The sequence below is a fragment of the Lytechinus variegatus genome, chromosome 17 (genome assembly GCF_018143015.1).
Source record: "Lytechinus variegatus isolate NC3 chromosome 17, Lvar_3.0, whole genome shotgun sequence".
NCBI classification, from domain to species: Eukaryota; Metazoa; Echinodermata; class Echinoidea; order Temnopleuroida; family Toxopneustidae; genus Lytechinus; species Lytechinus variegatus.
Genome location: NC_054756.1, coordinates 455812 through 474496, shown reverse-complemented (window position 1 = coordinate 474496; position 18685 = coordinate 455812). Strand labels below are relative to the sequence as shown.

The window sequence follows — 18685 nt, the reverse complement described above, 5'->3', positions numbered from 1 at the left end:
TTTAGAAAATTATCATAATTTTTGTTTTGTGACGTCATATACGAGCAGCTATATTTTAAAGCTTTAGTTCTACAGAGTTCATAAGGCGCCTAAGTGCCATAGGTATGGCAGAAGGTAAATAGAGCATGTAGAGCCGTAAAATTGGACATTGTAATTGTAATTGCGGGCAAAATTGCGAGAGCGAAAGCAGAGACCCCCCCCCCAAAAAAAAAAAAATCAATGAATCCCATCAATAATTAATTTGTAGTTTGAAATAATAAAATCCCACTATTATAGTACCAGTCATACACGATTCAAATTTTGGGGAAATATGAACCAAACAACGACAAATATATCTATTTTATTTAGGCTATTTTTTCGGGGGGGGGGGGGGGATGGGGTGGCAATGCTTGAATTATTATTTTTCTTTTTCAGATTAAGGAGAAAGCCCTTCAGTATATACTGTATGTACTTTTTTACAAGGGTATAGACGCAGATTATAGGCCTATAGGTTATCCATTAAGGACGTTCCAATTTTGATATTGTAATCATTAAAATTTTGCATTTTCATTCATGTTTAGATGATATTGTATAAATTAGCTGGGCGAGAATGAATTATTTTGTGTGGTGTGCTTTCCCATGATATGTGCCTACTTTTGGGAATTGCATTTATGATTCGGTCCTGTTTTGGGTGTCATCAGAAGTTAACTTGCTATATATTTGCATTCTTGTTTTTGTGGAGGACCGGATGACTTTTGCAGAAACTAAGGTTTTGTTATTGCACGGGTGATACTGAAATAAAATCAACAATGAAAATGCTACATTCACATTTCACCCTTTCCTCTATTTCTTTATTTTTTTTCTTCTCTTAATTTTGTTGCCGGCCGGTTTCTTGATAGCGGGCCAGTTTTGCGGGCCCCAGGGATCCCACCTGTGCCCCACCATAGCTGTCTAAACTGCCTGTACCTTATTACAGCTAGGCTGTCGACTAATATCGATTATCCTTGTAATACTGCTCGAATCATTTGGATTATACATTTTATTTTTGTTTTTTATTAAACACTCGAGAAGGAGTGATCAATGGAATTTGATGTATATAATTACCAGCCGTTGTAATTTATTGGAAATTTATCAAAGATAAAAGTTGATCTTAATTTGTAAATTTTCAATCGAAATTGTACTTTTGTTGTTTTTATTATCATTTATAATTATTCACAACATAAACGGATATTTTTTTGAAATAAATAAACGCATTTTCTGCAACTAATTTGAACAGGAACAGAAATGCGTACTGATGAACGTCTAGCGTTATACCGTACACACTATACAGCACAGCATTGCATTGCTAGCTATGCCGGTATACTGCACTGTGCTACATCATCGGACGTACGTGAGCCGCTCCCAGTTTACCTAGTTACGGGCCGAAATTCCAGATGTCGACGACTTTTCCGAGCTGATTTGTGAAGAAACGTAGTATCTGTAAGTGGAGTTGTACAGAGGATTGTCGTTATTATTATTTCAATTTCATGAATACCATGACCGAATTCATTAGAATAAATGGTTTGATATTAAAAATTCCTTTTCGTTTTGATCAATTAGCGATCATTGCAATTGAATAGAAACACTCGCAGTAACGTGTGCGCGCCAGTGTGAAATTGGTCCTGCACAGCTCACGGGGACTGGACTTCACACCAACTGCTCGAGCTCGAGTATGGTACCGGTAATGCGGTATTAGATCAGAGTTTATATGGATTATGGCGATGATGCGTAGCCGTCTGCCTGTCTATATTTTTTTCTTTGGTGGCCAAAGTAAAGACAGTTTGATTTTTTATGGCTCAGTTGAAAATCTGTACGGGTACAGCCTGGCTGTAGTGCTGTACAGATTTTCAACTGAGCCATAATTTTAAAAAATCTTTCACTGGGTCTGGGATTGAAAAATCATGCTAATCGCGCCGCTCGATTGTCGCCGTCGGTCATGATCGATTTTGATGATGATGTCAATCAATTCAATGATTTATTCAAATGAATCCACAATGAATCATGGCATTTCAACCTCCTGATATAATTATCTTAACTTTGTCTGATTGATTTCTTTTCTGAAGCTTTGCAAAACGATCATGCGCAAATTAAGGTCACACTTTTTTAGGACACTTTTTTAGCCGAGCGCGCATTAGTCGATTGCTGTGGAATTTGAGATCGCGCTACCAGCGAAACCCTTGACCAGAGACGCCAAGTTCAAAGACCAGCTATGCGTGAGATTTTCTGTGAATCTGAGTGAGATCACAGACATTGTGTAAAATATATATGGGGATAGGCTGTGATAGTTGCGTGAGACAGAGATTTGAGGGGATGAACAAGAGTAAAAAATGCTTGAGTCTCACGCATAATGCGCGAGACTTGGTAGCTCTGCTTGACCTACATGTACTTCATAATTCCGTCAAGTGAATTTGACTTTGGGATCTTGCCTTCCATCTGGTATCATTTTAATTAATTTTGTGTGAACTGTGAAAAATTTTTGATTGAAAATCAACTTCATGATAATTTCTAAAATGTGCGCAAAATATGGTCACCCCACCATACATGAAGTAGATCTAACTAGATTCTATTGGCGTGTGAAACCCAGCCCTTACCAATAACAAGTAGGGTTCTATTGGAGACAAACCCTACAACATCATTGGGTTTTGTACGGCCCCACCTCCCACACCTCGCACAAATCGTACGTGGGAATAAACAGCAGTTTTGTGGGAATTTTTATAAATTTTGGCAACTTTCAGGAATTTTCAAGACCTGCTGGAAATTTTCAAATGCAGAAATATAAAGAAAGGAGTTCCCAGTCAGATGTTTTATAAAATCATGTTTTGTCAGCAAGTTTCAAGCAAAATATTGTGCTTACATTTATAACAGTCAGTCAAGGCATAATTGTAATAAATTCCATGTACATGTAATAGTTGTTACTGTTGTAGTTCCATGGTTCATTGGTTGAATCTTATAATGTATGCTGAACTACATGTAATGATATTATGTATTCATGAGATTCTACATGGACAACTCGATCTAAGAAACATGACAAAGCTCATTTTTAGATCAATTTTTATGTACGCATATTGTATGTCCCCCGACAATGTTTATGTGCACTTTAATGGATTAAAAAATGAGGCCTGCAATTCTAAAATGATTTGTTAAAAATACATGTATCATAATAAATCAATGAAAGAAAGATAAAACTGGGCGTTGTGGCGTGCGCCTTTAATCCAAGCTATGTGGGGAAGTTACAAATTGATGCAGAGGTTCGAGCCCTGGTCACATCTTTCGGATGGTGACATTAAAGTTTGGTCCGAGATGTAAATCATATCTGATTGATACAGATCTGATAAAAACTCAAATACACACACAGTCCTTGCTTGCAAAGACCCTTTCATCCAATCCATTCATGCTTTCTGAGCCTCTGCCTGTAAACAGACAGTGTATCAAACACTTGGTGAACTGACGTCAGTGAAGCATGTCCAACACAATAGGGTGTGTTCCTGGGGTTTTGTGGAGTTGCCAAGGTGTGTTTTGGAGGTTTGCTTCAATATATTGACTGAATCTTTTCAGATGTTAGACACTGTCTTTTGAGATGCCTTCATGGGTCACTTGTATTATTGATTTGCTAATAGATAATAGTGACTTTTGTTGATTTGTACTTCACTCACTGTGCTTAGCAATGAAGCCCAAACCTGAAAATGGCATCAGGATTTACATGTACATGTAGATGAGGAGATTTCCAGAATAGATTTTGTCTACATGTAATTTCTATCCCTCCATTTGCTTTGATTAGTTCATGTCAGAGACACAATATATTTTCAGATTAGTGTTTTTTTTTATTGTTCTTGACTTCTTGAGCATCAATGGTTTTGGACTTTGGAAAAATCTCACAAATGGCACACATCATTCCAATATCCTTTGTAGGCCTAAATGATCTGAAGGAAATCAAATGAAAGTGTGTTAAAGAGGATGAATTTAGCAAAATGATGATGAAAAATTATTTTGATCAGGTATCTGTAAATTAAGAATTTACTGCATATTTTTTCCTTAGTTCTGATATATAAACTTTTCAATCATAGAATGGGTTGATAATGTTATAATGTGATTTTTGCAGCTTTACTTCTAGTGAGACTTTTTTTGTAAGATAAGTGCTCCAAACATCTTTTTAAAATGGAGAAGAGAGGATGCTAGAAATTCTCCTGAGGACGACAAGAACACACTTGTCGAAACGTCGAGATTGGGTGGTCCTTTTCAGGACCAACATTTGCCCAAGAAAGATACATGGTGTACCGTGAAACGTACTACACTAGAGGATGCTAGATTTAAAAAAAAATTACATTTTTGCAAAGAATTCAACTACTTGAAAACATTGATTATGGCGTCTCTATTTTTTAAATATTGGAATGTTAGTTGAGTATAATTCACATTAATTGACCCTTATTCAAAGCTTTATGGCTTTGAGTGTGTATGAATAGTTGTCTCAAGATCAGCTTGCACCACATTGTCACATGTACAGTGTACTTGTGTCTAGGGGTGGGCATACATGTATTGCTACAAGAAATGTGCACGTAGATTGTGGTTAATAATTATACACACTACATGTACTTGCCCACCTAGTCCCACTTGTATTACTGTGTATTTAGATTTTTTTTTTAAACTTGTCATAATCCTTTCATGTGAGTAGACATATACACTTCATATTCTTCTTGAGTGATTTTTTTTTTCATACATGAATGAGTAAAGAATGAAAGCAAAGAATTTTATTCTTTGGCAAACATTTTAGAGATAGTTTCCTGAATAAAGTCTGGTAACTGTGGATGATATCATTGACGTCAATGGGGGACTTTGGACTTTGTGGGTTTAGGTTGGGCATTCATTCATGACTTTATGGTTTTAGCGTTTTATTAGTTCTCTCAGATTCCTATCTGTTTACAAAGAATAAAGAAAACCTTGGACTTGGACTACCCAGAGAAGGGTGCATTTTCATTTCCTTTTTAAAGGTAGAATAAGTATTCTGAAATGCTCATGTTACACCGTTGCACTTCCACTGGGAACTGTATTTTTATGCTGAGGCACTTGTTATGTACTTTATTGCAAAGCTACATGTACACTGCACCCATTGACTAGTCTGCAGGCACAGACTGTAATATATTTGACACTTTATCCCCTATAATGGGTTTGGAGTGAAGACTAGACTCTAAAGATTCTGTCTGGTAGAACCTAGTCTGCAGGCACAGACCCTGATTGAAACTTTGATCAACAAGTGTGTCTCCACGCAAAGACTAGAACATACAAAAGATTGCCTGAGCGACAGGGACTTCAATACACAAGGCATGAGTAGGCTGCACATTCAGACCCTAAACTCGAGTGAAGGGTTTGCAGAGCAGACTAGGTACATGTAAAACCAGCCACAGTACATCGTGAATCTAGTCTCACTAATTCAGACTCTGCATTATATACTATGTGAATAGCAAGGGTCTGTGCTCGCAGACTACCGATACTCACTGACCTGGTGGGGAGGTCAAGTAGGGTGCATTTATTTCTATACAAAATATTTTGTTGTTTTATTGCAACTTCATTCAAATTGGAAATATTACAGTATGTTAAGAATTCATAAAGTGTTTATAATCAGCATTTAAATGGAAATGATGAAGAAATTAAACATGTTTTGAATCGGTGAAAATGAGAGTCATATTAAAATTACATGTAAAGTTCACCCTACGTGTACATGTACATCAAAGAAACCTTGTTCTGTTTCTTTCATTGATTTCATTTTTGTCCTTATCATGTACATGTAATAGGGAGGCATTGTTAATTCTTCTCTAAGTATCAAGTATAACAACACAGAAATAGGTTCTTACAACAAACATTTCCTGTTCTCTATTAATTTTCATAAAATTGTTTCCTCAATCCACACTCATCCTACAGCATTATCACCCAACCATAATACATGTAGGTGATGTTATAATATCAGAATATCAGGATTGGTATTGCAGTTGGTTTTGACATGTTTGTGAAAAGGTACACAAATTCAAAATTGAAACATCATTATGAAATTTTATATTATCTCAATTGTACTTAAAAAAAAGACAGACTCTTGTAGAGGTTCATGTACATGGTGAGAACATCATTTTGACAAAACCATAGGGGTTCCATTTGTTTTCCACCTGTCCTTCAAGTCCTCAAAGTCAAATAGATCAGCTTCATATATTTGTTGATATGTGTGTTAGTATTAGTAATTAGTGATCAGCTATTAACACTGGTACATGTGCAAGTTCAGTTTCATTCGTTATATATTAACTTTAGATGCCAGTGTCAGGGTGTTACATGTAGGTATGCAAATATAAAAGAAAACCCTATGTTTTTTGTTTAATTTTTTATTCTTTTTCAAGTTCAACCGAGTTATACCAGATCAGTTTTCTGTTGTACAATACGCGTTACATCCTTTGAAACTGTATGCAAAAGAAATATGTTTCCTTAAATTCAGTTTTCTTTAGTTTTTTGTTTTTGGCTTGTCTGATTCTTTCATTTTCTTTTGCCAATCAGTATTTCTGTGCTATATATTTCTCTTTTTTTGCTAAAAAGCCATCTTTTTGTTGTCTATTTGCATAACTTTTTCCTGTTCTTGCTTTTCAATGTGCTAAAGTTACCCTTCCAGAATCTATTGATTTTTAGTAATAATATTGGACTTTGTGAACTTCATGGCATACTATTGGATGATAACATCCTTTTTTTTACTTTTTCAGGTTTTAACAGGTGATTTGAGAAGGCGCCCTCTATCATGTGGGAAAACGTGAACTTCCGTCGTCTCCTTGGAGGAGCATCTAAAAATGGCTACCAAGGCTCAGCGAATTTCAACACGAGAGACGTTGATGAAGTACCTGTAATATTCCAGGAACCATTTGTCAAAGTAAGTACACACAAAGGGCGCGTAACACAAAGCTTTGCAATGATCGTATGATCATGATTGATTGCATAGACTACAATGTAGAATCAATCATGAAAATCAAGTGTATGATTAGTCAACTTTTGTGTTACGGGATCCAGGACCTGTTAGATTAATTTTAAACTTTGCTATTCAATGTTAACTACCATGGAAACAATACTTGGCAGCCAATAAAAACCAATGATTTTATATAAATTGCGATGCAACATGGTCCTAGGGCCCATAGCGCAAATGGCATGTTTCTACAGAGAATCATTAAAAAACGGTTCATCTTTTCCAGAATCGAAAAAACGTATTGCCCGTATAACCAACCTGTTTTTACATAGCAAATAATTCGATTAACGCACATTCTGCGTCGCAAATAAACAGATTAGCACGGCAATAACTACCTCCCCGGAGGTGGATATGAGAAACCGTTAATATTTAGCGTAATGCGGTTTATTGATAAACTGCATTGCGTCTGTTTCTACAGAATTCTGGATACTTACGTGGCTAATACTGTTCAATAATTTCTGTAGAAACACGCTTAAAGCTTTGCAACCAATTGTAGGACAATGCCATATTTAATGTACAATTAATCGTGGAAATCATGTCTTTGTGTTATGGAACCATTGTTGGTGTGTCTTAACGCAGTTCAAAAGTCTATAAATGACTTCACGCATGACTGGGTATTAAACCACTAATCAGGTTTTAAATCACTTTGATTCCTGTCAGCTTTTAGTCGAAATTGAAATCTGATCTCCGCAAGTCAAATTTTTATGAAGTCTTATCTGGTGACTTTTCTTTAGCAAAATCGTTATAATTTGAATCAGTATTTTGGCAGTAATGTTTTCCACTCTCTTGAACATTGAAAAAAGGTTTTTTCATAGATAAAGGATTTGTCTTCCATTAGCTATGGAGTACAGTAAGTATATCAAGGTCAAACTTGTATTACATGTACTGAGGCTTCCAAGTGATGAAATGCTATATCTCTGTACTGGTACTTGGTTTCAGGTTTAAAAGGAACTCACACCGGGATGTCATAGCAAGTGGCGGATATAGGGGGAGGGGGTGGGGGCATTTCTGTCCCTTGCCCCCACCCCCATGAGAGTCATAGTCAATATGTCATTCATACGCAAATGAGGCTCTTTTTTTGGGGGGGTCAAATTTTCCTTAGGGAAATTGTGCCCCCCCACCTTTAGAAAATCCTGGATCAGCCCCTTGTTATAGCCACCGTAAGGCAACTCGTGTATGGCAAGCCACCATTTAATCCTACATATTTCTTGATATCAAGAAATTATTTCTTTTTGTCAACTAATCCATTATTGACAAAATATGGTAAGATGATAAAACGGCTTGTCATATGTGCGTCTGCCTATACAGGCTGAAACGTTGAGCCGTATTGAAAAAGAAATTGTAAATGATCATTTTCAGCAACACTTTCATCATTTCTGCTGGCAGCTTCCTGCATTGCAAACACGTGTATTCAATCACCTTTAACTGAAATGTCATTGGTTCTGAACATTAATGTCTTTTTGTATGATACCCCCCCCCCACACACACACAAGTCTGATGTATACGTTTAGCCATTTTAGAACCAATTGTGCTCAAAGAAGTACATGTATTCTCTATGTTTAAAATCAAAATTTTATAATTCATTATCAATTTTGTATACCTTTAGTCATTTGAAACAACAAGGGGGGGTTGATTGCATGTACATGTATCCATGGATCTACAATGTACATACAGTATGAACAAAAATGAAATGAAATCGATTTCATATGCTTAAAAAGAAGAGAAGAAAAATAGATTATGGATGCTTATTTATTTAAAATAACAACATGGAAAATCAGTTTCAATATTAAGAGTAACAGAGAATTATTGATAAGAATCAGATTTGAATAATTATTTTGCTATGGACAGTTGACTTTATTGTGATACTTATTAAAATGATGATGATGCCTTGTGTTTTGATGATTACAGTATGGATACAGAGAGCCCCATCATAGTCTAACCTACTACGCTAAGAGTTTCCTTGAGCTTCACAATGAGAGTCTCAACGTATGGACACATGCTGCTGCCTTCTCAATCCTATTCTACCAATCCTTCAAGTTCTGTGCTCCCCTGGATATCTATGGTGATCCCTACGCCCTGATCTTTGTCATCTTCTGTGGATGTTGCTGCGTGCTTCCCCTGATGAGCGCCCTCGCTCATCTCTTCCATTCGCACAGCGAGCTGACGCACTACACCTGTTGGTTCATCGACTACCTCGGAATGAGCATTTACGGCTTCGGGGGCTCCCTCGCCCACTTCTACTTCTCGGCGCTTCCCTCTTTCGTCCGCTCCGTCAGCTGGTTCTTCATGCCCATGATGGTTGTCCTGAGCTACGGTGTCTGCTTCTGTTGCAGCTATGCGAAGTACCGCTACAAGCGTCCTTACCCCTTTGCACGCAAGCTGTGGCAGTTGGGCTCCGTTGGGGCGGGTTACGTGCTCATCATAGCGCCCATCTACCACCGCCTTCTTGGCTGCTTCTTCTCAAATCAACCCCTAGACAGCGCCCTCTTCTTTCATTTCATCCAGGTAAGCTTCATCTACCCGAGTGTCTTCTTCTTTGCCATGCCGTACCCTCAGAAGTTTCACCCCGGTAAGTACGACATCCTGGGACATAGTCATCAAATATTTCACGTTGCTATGGCCTTTGTCATGTACTATCAAATGAAAGCTGCTCATTTAGACTTCCTTCATCGACGGGATGAGTACTCGACCCTCACTGATCCTTCATTCTTAGAGGCTATGTTTTATATTTCTATCCTGGTCATCGCTGATGTTGCAACGTTGTTTGCGTTCAGGCATAAAGTATGGCAGAAGATAAGCAAGATTGGTACGGATTAATGATGGTGAATTCTTTTGTAAGAAAATGGAAAATGAAAAAATAGTTCTTTCAGTACACTTTGATATTTTTCACAGGCTAATATATATGTTTGATGTTGGAACGCAAAAAAAAGTTGTGATGCAAGGGAGTTGGCATGCAGAGTAGATTTATTATGTTATCTAGGCTAGGTTAGCTTGCTGTGCAAAAACCTTGAATCATGAATAAATTGATAGGAGTTTATTTATTCTTATCAAAATACTCTTAACTGCATGATTTAATACAATCTTGCTATTCTTTGTAAAAGAATCTGAAATTTGATATTACAAAATCGGATAATTTATGGATATCTTTTTCAAATGACAGAGACAAGTACTTGTAATACAACGATTGGAATGCAACCTGCATTGTAATTTACACAAGATTGCCGAAAGTCAATAATGAGTGATGATAGTTGAAGCCTAAAATTCTCTAAGGTCATGACGCTATCATATGTTCAGTTATTAACTTTAATATGGCATTTCACATTTTACCATATTGTTTTAAATCAGTACTCGTCTCTATAAAATCTATTCCAGAATACGTGGTATGTAATGAATGGTGTACATAAAGAATGCAAATGTGTTGCGTATGTACAACTGTATCTCTATCGTCACTATGTATTGGAATCGGATGGTCCCTGACTCCCTGTACAAAGTATATGGGAATCATAGAATCACGTACAATAGTATCCTTAAAAAAAATCCCTTCTGCATGTACATATATTTCAATTAACAAATTGAAAGTGTTTTGTAGTCAGAAATGAGTCAATATATCAAATTTATTTTTCCTCAATATCAATCAGCAAATTGAAGAACAATATTGTAGTCACGGTGACAGTCAAGGACTCATTACCTTGTAATATTAGAAGCACAAGCCCAAGAGGATGATAATTATTCTTTAATTGTCTGTCTCCACCTTGTTCGATGGTAGTCTGTTTCCACATATGATGCTGTTATGAATGTGCAAAAATATGTACATGATTTTCTGAATAATGAGTTGTTGCATTTTAATAATGCAGACATGGTATAGAATTATACATGTAGAATACAGTAGTAATTCCTACTAATACATGTACAGTGAAACCTGTCTATAGTGACCACCCAATGGGAACACAAAATGTGGCCTTTATAGACAGGTGGCTGCTATAGACAGGTTCTTATACACACAATCTGCCTCCATGGGAATCAGTTTTAGTGGTCACTATAGGCAGGTGGCTGCTATAGACAGGTTCTTATACACACAATCTGCCTCCATGGGAATCAGTTTTAGTGGTCACTATAGGCAGGTGACCACTATAGACAGGTGGCCACTACACAGGTTTGACTGTATTTGTAGAAATCTTATGTTGATTTTATCAGCAGAAATAGTGCATTCAACTGTACTGTACTGTAGAACACTGAAGGGCTATACTCCTCAAAAGCCAAAAGGGTCTGTAGTATACTGTACATTCTTATGTCAAATTATCTACTTTTCCTGGCTCCATGAATGTCGCCTAATATGCCCAGTAATCTTCAAATTGGCTAGAATCATACTAATAGGATACCAAGAAAAAACAGAGAAAAGGGAAGGTACCGTTCTATAGAGCAGTGGTACTGTATATTATTAAAGCCAACACTTGATTCTGCCATCAGTTGCTTGTGGTCGATTTGTCAGAGGTGTATACTGTGCTGACTTTTGGCTTGGGTTTTTCGGCAGATGAATTTTCAGATGTAATTGATAACAATAGCAATGGCAGATGTAGTGATGGCTGGGCATAATAAGTTGTTACAGTTATTAACATTACAGTTAAACTGTAATATTAAACCGCTTTTACCTTAAATTCTCAATTGTTTGATATTTTTAAACTAAATTGTTTATGGGCTACAAACATGTACATTTATGATTAATTTATTCCCCTGTTTTCTTTTTTCTTCCAAGGAATATCTTTTAAAATGAATCCCTTTCCTTTTAGCACATCGAACTTATTTTGGTACAAGTATGATGCTCCAGTACTCCTGTCTTGTATTTAGTTTTCATACCTGTCATGAACTTGATCAAATACATTCTAGTCTGATAAGCTCTCTTTTAATACTACATGATGTACATTACATGAAGGAGTGCTTTCACATGAAATTTTCCTCTGTAATGCAAGCACATATATCTAATTATTCAAATTCCAACATAATTACAGTACACATTAAGAGTTGTGTTTGGGACAGTGTGTGTCAAATATGTACATGCATGTGTATTTAAGAATTATCTCAACTTTACTCTTTAGCATGAACATACGTGTATACAATATGTTGACACTTAAGTGCTTTATGGTGCAAAATGAATGAAATCAATGCTTTCATGTCTGTACATATGGCTTTGGAGTGTAGTCTACATGTCCTACTGTGTATAATCATATATTTTGAAAACATCTCTTTTTTAATTTGTAATTTATTCACTTCATCATCGTAATCACTGTGCAAGGTGTTTGTTTTGTAAATATTTGGAGAATAGAGTAAACTTTCAATTGACCTCTTATGCCACTAGTGCTCCCTCTATAGACATAAAATAGAACAAAGCAATCACAACGATCAGAGGCAGAGATGATATATGTTAGAATGATTATTTAAACTAGAATTGTTATTTTAACTGCCATCTATGAAGCTTTATGTTGAAAAGGAACCTCCTTTGAATGGCTTTGTAATCTTGAAGAAAATTGATGTTATTTATTGATCAATAGTTCCAAAACCCTTGAAGAAATATGATCCCTTTCATGTACGTAATGTACTGTGCACCATAATTATGTACACTATGTACTTTGTATAAAACATACATGAAAAGGCGTATGAGACAGCTCTTCCATAAAATCATGTGTAGTTTAAGTACATGTATATCTTGATCTCTTGTTCAATAGACAAGATATATTATCTATCTTGTACTGTATGTATTACATGTACATTGTGCATAATGTCTGCTGCACTGCACATGAGAATGCATGTCATTCATATTCTAGATGTAATGTAAATATTGATAAATGCGGTGTATAAAGTTTGATCCAAATCATTATTTATAACAAACTCAAGTGTGTAGTCTGAATGATTATTTATGTCAACTTATGATGGAAACTGATAATGTTTACTTTAATTATGTACATGTATTGCATACACGTACATTGTAGTTCTACTTGTTCAAACATAAGTCAGAAATGTACATGTTTGTTTTGTGTGTACATGTATTTGCAACTTTATTTGAAAATTTACAAAAAAATCACATTTCTGATTGAGCCACAAAAATGATTAAATCTTGAAGATGTATGATTTGTGCAAAAAATAAAAAATAAATGAAATGTATTGGTATAGTACATGTGGACATTGATTCATATGTGAGCTCTACTTTGCTACTTGTTTTAGCTATCCACTCACTTTTGATTGTTTCTTTTTATTTCCAATGTTGCTTGACAGGGTATTTATTCCCCAATTTCAGCTATTATTTTTCATTCCATTAACCCTTTTATTGTTTAAAAGTCACTTGAATCACTTTGAATTTATTATTATTATTGTGACAATTTGAGGGGGAAAAATCACATTTGTCATGGAATAAAATATAATGAGGTTCTAAAAATTCCTCTGTCTATTTTAGATAGCTCTTTTGAATGGGTAATGTGGAATACATGTGTATACATGCGCCACTAACATTCATTATCATGGGAGGCTTGTTGGTCGATCAATTTTTCCTATCACAAGATAGCACATGCTGCCGATAGTAATAGAGAAATTGAGAAATATGTTGAACTGAACAATGAATCCAGAGGGCAGGGAAGAATAAGAATTAATCAGTACAAAATAATCACAGTTTTATTCCAGGAAAATTAGTATTTAGATTGAAAAAGAGTAATACTGTGATTGAAACATGGTGTTAAATACACTCTTGTGTCAATCTCATAAGAGTGATGTCACAATTAAGGGCAGCGCAATGGAAAATATATATGAAATGTACAAATTATTCAAGTTTTATTTTTTATAAATAGAATAGGCCTACTATGCATGAATCAAATGCATACATGTAACGGAGTTCATCATATTCTTCAATATAGCTTTCTGAATAGGCACAAATTTTTTTTTTATTGGAGTGTAATAACCTTGCATACAATATGTATTAGAAGTTTATTTGAATATTTTAGTTGATAGTTTATGCAGCTGTTTGCTCTTGAAGGAATTTACCATTTTTAAATGTTGAACCATTCACACACTATGAAAAATGGCCTACGCATGCTGTAATAGTTTTCTGATGTTGATATAGAATTAGCAGTGGGAGAAGATGTTTTGTTATATTTATATACACATATGAAACTCTTATAACCAACTCTGGATACATTAAATTTTGAAATAAAATGATTGAAATCTCCCGTAACTCCAATTCCTCTTTTGAATGAAATCATGTCTCATCCTCGGAAGTCAAGATGGATGAAAGGGGATTTTATTTGTGGTACATGTAAAATACTGAATATATTAGAATTTATCACTTATTTTGCAGAAGAAATAGAATTTTGTATAATTTGTCATCAAAATTCGAATGTGAATCTGAACCATTGAAAAATAATACTGCAGTACACTAAGTAAAAACAAACCTTGATAAAGCCATTGGGGGGTGAGGAAATGTCTTGAGGAGAAAAAAATTGCCCCAAACCCGTGTCATTGTAGGGAAATTATGCGGGCATGGACATTCGTCTTCATTGACTAGGGTTAATTCTTGGAAACTAAATATTTAATTCATTAAAATTTTGATGATATTTATAATGGGTATTCCTCAGCAGGAGAGCTAATTAATCTATTAATCCACGTACTGTATATTACAAACATCAAATATGTAAAACATGCTGTCTCCAGATACATGTACGTATATTTAGTACAAAGAGTGTCATATAGATTGAGTAATATAAATTTATCACTGTACTTTAGCACTTGGTATTATGTACATGTAGCTCTGGACTTGGGTATGTAACTGAACATATTCAGTACATAGATATGATAGCGTAGGGCTGTAGATTAGACTTAGTTCATTTGTGTGATGGAGACAAAAAAAAAATTATTTTTTATATTTCTACTGAGCGATATGAGTACAACTCTGTTTGGTGTCATGCATTTGTAAATGTACCCTATGCACGTGCCTTGTTTAGATGCTTCAAGAAAAAGTTCTTTTTTTTTTAAATATCTCATAATATGTTTACTCCGTTTTGGGGTGAAAAGGATGATTCCTTAAAATCAAGTTCAATTTCACAGTTCAATTCTACAGAGTTCTTATGATGACTGACTGTTATGTTATTGGTGCAATGGAGGAAGAAATAATGCATTGAAATTTTCAAATATCATTTATATTGGGCTTTTCTGCAAACAGCCGATAATGTTGCGTATTTCAATTTTAATGGGGAAGGGGTATATGAGCGACTGATTTGTATTTTGTCCAAAGCCATTTCATTTCATTATTTCAATATACAAAGTGATTAAGATATTTGAAAACAAGAGACACATGATATTGCTACATATATTGGAAGTCTAGGATTCTGGTACACACAGATAAATGATGGATAATATTTTTTTGTTTTCATGTTTGATTGTACATTATAGTCAATGCATTCAGTCATGAGGATATGTGACCTTTGACCTTTGTTAGGCTGTATGTGTTTTGGGTCCTTGATTAAAATAATCATCTTAGGGTTGTATTTTGATGTAGTATAGATTATTCTAGCTAATATAATGTGCATGCACAAAGATGTGAATGTCAACATTATAAAGTGATTAAGGTTTCCATTTTATTCTCTATTAGAATTGGAATTAGATAATTTATGGTGTGTATTCATGACATATTATAAAAAAAGACATTTTATTAAGAAGTGAAATTTTGAGGAAAATGTAAGAAGAAAAATATTTGTATTATACATATAGTCCTATTTAAGAAGTCATTATTTAATTGAATCAGAGATAACAATTGTTAAGAGTGTTTGATCTTTGTATTACAACATATGTATAGCATAAATGGTTAAAGGAAAATAGAAATGAAAACCCTCTAATTATCCAGTATTCTGCTTCTAAAATGTTAAGTAAACTTATGGACAATTAGGCATTTGAAGTCAAGAAATTTATACATACTGATTTTTTGTCTATGAAATTTATGACTACAATTTTACATTGTTAAAATAATTTCAGGTGGATGATATACTTTATGCATTGTACTGCTTGGGGGAAACTATTTAAGATTACATATAGATAAACAGAAATCAGTGTATTAATTTAGTGGAGATACCAAATATTTAACTTTAATACACAATGCATGGTATTTGTTTATTATTATAATATTGATTATTCATAGTCGACCTCTGACAAAAACAGTCTAACGCTGACCTTCAATATTCAGTTGTTTACAAATTCCAGTCCTTACAAATGTTTTTCTATAAAGATGTGGGATTCAGGAAGAATATATTGTGTCATTTGGATATATGCTCATCTCTATCCTGTAATAGAACACCCATGGTATATTTTGTTATATTGACTGGTCATGGTAATGTCTGCCATGTGATATAACATATACTACCAGCATCCTTGATATGTCAGTGATCCATATGGTTGATAAATGAATGGAGATATAGTTCAGGCAAGCTTCAAGAATGTTTCTGACAAGGCAGATTGATTTATGAAAATAGAGAATCCTTTCCTTTCAGCTTTGAAGAATTATAATAATTAATACTGTTTATTATTAATCAAGAACATATCATACTTTCATTTGTTATTTCCTGTCAAACTGGTTACTGTCATATTGTATCATCTTACAATAGCTTTCCCGGTGCATATTCTCTTTGGAAAAAGAACGTTTCATTAAAAAAAACATTTAAGATATAAAGAAAGTGACATTTCCAAATTGCTTTTATCCAACCAGCCCAACATGAGGATGGACCCCCCCCCCAAAAAAAAAAAAAGAAATGTGCTCAAATTCCATTGTAAATAATGGAGTCTCTCCTTCAATATTGATCATGATACAAATGAAGTTTGTATTATAAAGGTTAGTTTTAGTCAATTTACATAGCTGCAGTAATTCAAACAAATTAAGGTAGACATGGTCTATCTAGATTTATTTGAATCAAATATGGTCCCAGTTTCATAAACACAAACCATTGTACAATTAAGAATAAATATAAAACTGTTACCCCATATAAAGCAAATTACAATCAATTGTGAACATCAATTGTATCTGTTTATGGTCCTGATATGTTCTATTTCAGGAGTAAATAAGATGAAAGCTTTGGCCATTAATTATCAAACTACAAGTAATTGCCATGCATATATATGCGATATCAAATCCAATCTGTATTGATTTTTGCTTGTACACACTTAAAACCAGTTGCCTTATTTAGCATTAGAAGTCCATTGATGTAAGATGAGAATGCAGTGGTATAGTATTATGAAAGTATTCTGGTGTAGGATTGTTTCCTTCTCTGTGTTTCATTTTCTGTTCACTTTCATGTCAACAATCATGTGATTTGTCATGTGATTTGTATTGTCTGTGCAATGTAATCGTACAATGCAACAGAGATAATAAAAGTACAGAGTGAAATATATCAAACATTTGCGTGTCTTTGTGTTATTTTCATATGAAGTGTATTAATTTTGTGCTATTTTATTATGTGAAATATTATGAAGTTGAACTTCTGGACCCCATCTTACAAAGACTTACGATTGATCCAATCAATAATAACTCTATGGAAATCCATCAGTGTCATGTTTTTTTGTACTGGAAATTTGCAAAATGTTTTTATGTAAACAAAGAGAAGCACAGTGAATTTTCAAGTAAACAATGAATGCATGAATATATATCATAGTTAGAAAATATTTTGAACAAACATGCATAAGAGATGTTGACGTTGCTGGCCGTCCATAGTTTTGATTAATTGGATCAATTGTAACTTTGTGTAAGATGGCCCTGGGATGGTATTCTGATAGTAAAACCTAGGTTTAACTCTAGTCCAAACTAGAATTTTGATTTAATCCACGTTTCTGTGGAATGCTGGCCTTATAATACTTCTTCCATGTATCGTGGAAATTATTTACAAATTAGATTAATTTTCATTATATTTTGGTCTTATCACATTCTTCCAATATCACGACTCAATTTTAAAAAATCTTTTTGCAGCAGGATAAGAAAAAAATTTAATTGGTGAATAAGTTGACAACTGGCACTTCATAAAAGTGTTGTATATGTTAACCCAGGTTTAACTAAACTTTGGTTATGAGAAAACCATTCATGATGACCAGGGGTGGATGCAGAATTTACAAAGGGAAGAGGGCCCAGCCACCCCCTCCCCCCCCCAAAAAAAAAAGGGAGCAGGTCCAAGGTTTGTATGACAACCACAAATAGATCTGCTCCTGAATGTGATTTTGAAATTAATGAGAACTACGTTAATATCTTGGTTTATACAACCATTTCCATTATATATTTGGGTTTATATCAAAGCGCATTAAATGTAGATTACAATAATAATTCAGTAAAATGAATAAAAATAGAATCATTAACAAATTATGAAAAAGTAAATTTACAAGAAGAGCTCTCTTGGTTCTTGTTCTTTATGATTCGAATTTGATATTCCCCTTACATCACAAGCACAAAAAGGTGTATCTCTTAGTATCTGTCAAATCTGTACTGCTATGCGACAAAAAAGTTGTTTACAAAATGTAAAACTATTTTGATTTTAGTGCCATATTACAATTTTACCATGATTACTGAACTATCCATGCATAGAAGAATCACGGTCACATCAGCCATTTTTATTGTATGAGACATTGGGCGGTGGCAGAGTGTTTTGATTGGGATAGCGAGACGACCTAATA

The 18685-nt window shown here is 34.5% G+C and overlaps 1 protein-coding gene across 1 annotated transcript; it reads left to right on the top strand.

Moving 5' to 3' along the window:
- Positions 1-1338: 1338 nt before the first annotated feature.
- LOC121431030 (membrane progestin receptor beta-like) lies at positions 1339-10522 on the top strand. Its single transcript, XM_041628492.1, has 3 exons — positions 1339-1458; positions 6750-6913; positions 8912-10522. The coding sequence occupies exons 2-3, from the start codon at positions 6785-6787 to the stop codon at positions 9818-9820; spliced, it is 1038 nt and encodes a 345-aa protein (XP_041484426.1). The 5' UTR covers positions 1339-1458; positions 6750-6784; the 3' UTR covers positions 9821-10522.
- Positions 10523-18685: the final 8163 nt, after the last annotated feature.